General features: G+C 41.0%; 1 protein-coding gene across 1 annotated transcript; it reads right to left on the bottom strand.

Moving 5' to 3' along the window:
* Positions 1–241: 241 nt before the first annotated feature.
* NBDY (negative regulator of P-body association) lies at positions 242–3,017 on the bottom strand. Its single transcript, XM_070414193.1, has 2 exons — positions 2,997–3,017; positions 242–487 (listed from the first exon to the last, which is right to left on the bottom strand). Exons 1-2 carry the CDS (start codon positions 3,015–3,017, stop codon positions 242–244), a joined length of 267 nt encoding a protein of 88 aa, XP_070270294.1.
* Positions 3,018–3,223: the final 206 nt, after the last annotated feature.

The following is a 3,223-nucleotide window of genomic DNA, read 5'->3' as shown; positions in this document are numbered from 1 at the left end:
AGGTCTACAGCCTGATCTTGGTCATACCCCAGAATTAATCCAAATCAGGAGTTGGAACTACTCTGATTATGTCATAATTCTTAGAAATCACAACTCCCCAGTGCAGAACCATGAAAAAGCAGGGTAGTATTGTCAATTATCTTCATCGCCTTCACTGGATGAACTATTTTATGAAGGCACCAAGGAAATGGAGTCATACTGCAATCCCTCAAAGACTGGCTTAGAGTAGGAGAAGTATATTCTACTTCCCCTGAGGAGGAGGGTGTGACTTCAGGCCGGGTGGTGCAGGAGGAGGTGCGGAGGGGAGAGGGGTACTATTTCCATTTGGAGTCCCTTTCAGATATTCCCACTGTATTGCTAGGAGGCAGCGCTTTTTTGGAGGCTTGGTTTCCCACGTGTTTCCAGGTGGGCGCGTGGATCTCCGGGAGGCACAAGGTTGGTTCCCCAGAAGGATTATCGGACCTGGGTGCCAGCTCTCTGGAGGGCCCTAGTGAGGCAAAGAGGCCTAAGGTGGTAGCGGGTCCCCTCCAGCCTAGTATTATTACTTTCAGACAAATTTACGTTTATTTTTGCACTTACCAACTTCTTTGCTCCCTTTTTAAAAAAATCTTTGAACTTCCTAGGTCATCTTCCAGTATTTCATAATCATAAAATAAATCTTTTAAGAATTTCTTTATTAAAATTCTACTAGTGACAAGCTCTTAAGAATTATTTGTCTGTGAAAACATGTTTAAATAGTTTTATGGGGTGCATAATTCTAGGCTGACATTTACTTTTTGGTTCCATTTTCGATATTAAGCCTACTGTAAGTCTAATTGTTATTCATTGCAGGAAATTCATCTCTTCTCCCTGGCTGATTTTAAGTCTTTCTCTTTGATTTAATGTTTTGCGGTTACATTACAATGTGCCTAGGTGTGCATTTCTTGAGATTTTTTCCTACTTGTTATACAACAGTGCTTCATCTTTCTCTTCTTTTTTGAGATATATTTGACATGTAACAGTTTCTGGAGTTGAACATTAATGGTTCAATATTTTTATATATTGCAAAATGATCACCACAGTAAGTCTTGTTAACATCCATCACCACACAGTTACAATTTTTTCTCTTGTGATGAGAACTTGAAAGATTTACTCTTGGCAACTTTCAAATATGAAACAAAACAGTATTATTAACTGTGGTTACCATGCTGTCCTTTACATCCCCTGACAGGTTTATTTTATAACTGGAAGTTTGTATCTTTTGACCACCTTCAGCCATTTTTCACACTCCCCCTATCCTTCTTCTATACCTTATTTGTATAAGATGTGAAATATAACAATCAGTATTTTTGTGACAATATTTATTAAACTTTCTCAGAAAACAGGAAACTTGTTGGATGTTCAGATAAACTCCTGCCTTCACTTCCAAATTCTTTTCTTTTTATTTTATTTTTTTCAAATTATAAGAGAAAGTGTATTTAGAAAGTTACAGAGGTAGTAGAAGTGAGCCAGCTTGGCTGCACAGGCACAGGAAACATGTTGCAGAGGCAAAAGAAGGGCCCTTGGAACTTAGAAGGGAGAAGGGCAAAGGTAAGGCACCTGGGGGGAAGAAGATGGGGAAGGACAAGACATGGGCATGCTTCTGAGAGAGAGAGTGCACCTGTTTTCTTCTAATATATCTTTGAGTAATTTTTTCTATTGAAATTATTTTTTCTCTTCTTCAGAAAGAACAATCTTAATCTAACAGACCTTTCTGATCATCCCCTAATATTTATTGTATTTTCTCTACTTGTGTTTATCTGAGTCTTTTTAAAAAATTCTTTATTGATTAAAGTATTACATATGTCTCCTTTTTCCCCCATTGACCTCTCCCCGGCCACTCCCACCCCCAGCACATGCCCTCACCCCACTAGTGTCTGTGTCCATTGATAATGCTTATATGCATGCATACGAGTTCTTTGGTTGATCTCTTCCCCGGTACCCCCTCACCCCCACCTTCCCTCTGAGGTTTGACAGTTAATTCATGATTTTTCCCAAGGCTGCCCTCTGGTCACTGACTCATTCTATATAATAAAAGGCTAATATGCAAATCGACCAAACTATGAACGACTGGTCGCTATGATGTGCACTGACCACCGGGGGCAGGTGCGCAATGCAGGATCTGCCCCTTGGTGGTCAGTATGCTTCCATAGGGTAGCACTGCTCAGCCAGAAGCCGGGCTCATGGCTGGCAAGTGCATTGGTGGTGGAAGGCCCCTCTCCCGCCTCCACAGCAGCACTAAGGATGTCCAACTGCCGGACTGTGAGAGGGTGCAGGCTAGGCTGAGGGACCCCTTGAGTGCACGAATTTTGTGCACTGGTCCTCTAGTTTTTTATAAATGTTAATTCTGCTTTGGGTAACTACTCATCATTTACTAGAGTCCATGTAATGCCAGTATTTCTTTATTCTGCTAGTTTTTTTTTATCATTGTGTGTTATGGGTTTATTTCCTGTACAGGGCATTAATGTTTTAATTTCCTTGACAGAGAAAGGCATTTATGGTGTACCGTTTTCTTTGTTATCTCTTGCACTCTGTGTCTCTTCCATTCTTTCAGAGGTTTTTCGTTGGGTTCTTTCCTTTGCTTAGTCATCTTTCAAAATCAACAATTCTATTCACTCCAAAATAGCAAGTATGGTTTATTGAGTGAACTGGATTGGGTAAACCTAACAGGAAACAACTTTATTCTTTTCTGCCATGACCATCACTCTGTACTATGTCAAACCTGTTTTCTATATCCCTGACAATGCCTTGGGTATGTGTCATAGCTTTTGCTGTCACTTTCAAATGGTCTTATTTTTCAGGCACAAAAAAAATCCATTAAGTCTATTATCAGAACATCAATTCTTCCAGTTCTAGATGTTAGCCTCTCCAGTTTGAGCCTGATTCAGTCTGGGATGCCTCCAGTGGAGAAGAAGGGATATGATGGGTTAGCTTTGCCACTTACTCATTCGTCTTTCTACTCTTTATCCTCCACTTACTTGACTGTTACTGGCTCCCATCGGACTAAAGAAGGGCTGTGAGAAGAAGAAAAGGGCAGTGAAGTTAGGGCAGGTGTGGTTTGTAACACAACGCTGGAAAATTTAGGTAACAGGCCCAGAGAAAGAGGTGTGTGTGTGTGTGTGGGGGGGGGGGGGGGGGGGTGCTTGACTACTTTCTAGGAGTGAACATTCAGGCCTGGAATATAGGACTTGAACTTCTGTCTCTA

The sequence above is a fragment of the Myotis yumanensis genome, unplaced genomic scaffold, assembly GCF_028538775.1.
Source record: "Myotis yumanensis isolate MYYU_CA2020_CCGP unplaced genomic scaffold, mMyoYum1.0.hap1 SCAF_5, whole genome shotgun sequence".
In the NCBI taxonomy this organism is placed as follows: Eukaryota; Metazoa; Chordata; class Mammalia; order Chiroptera; family Vespertilionidae; genus Myotis; species Myotis yumanensis.
This window is presented reverse-complemented; position numbering and strand designations above follow the sequence as displayed.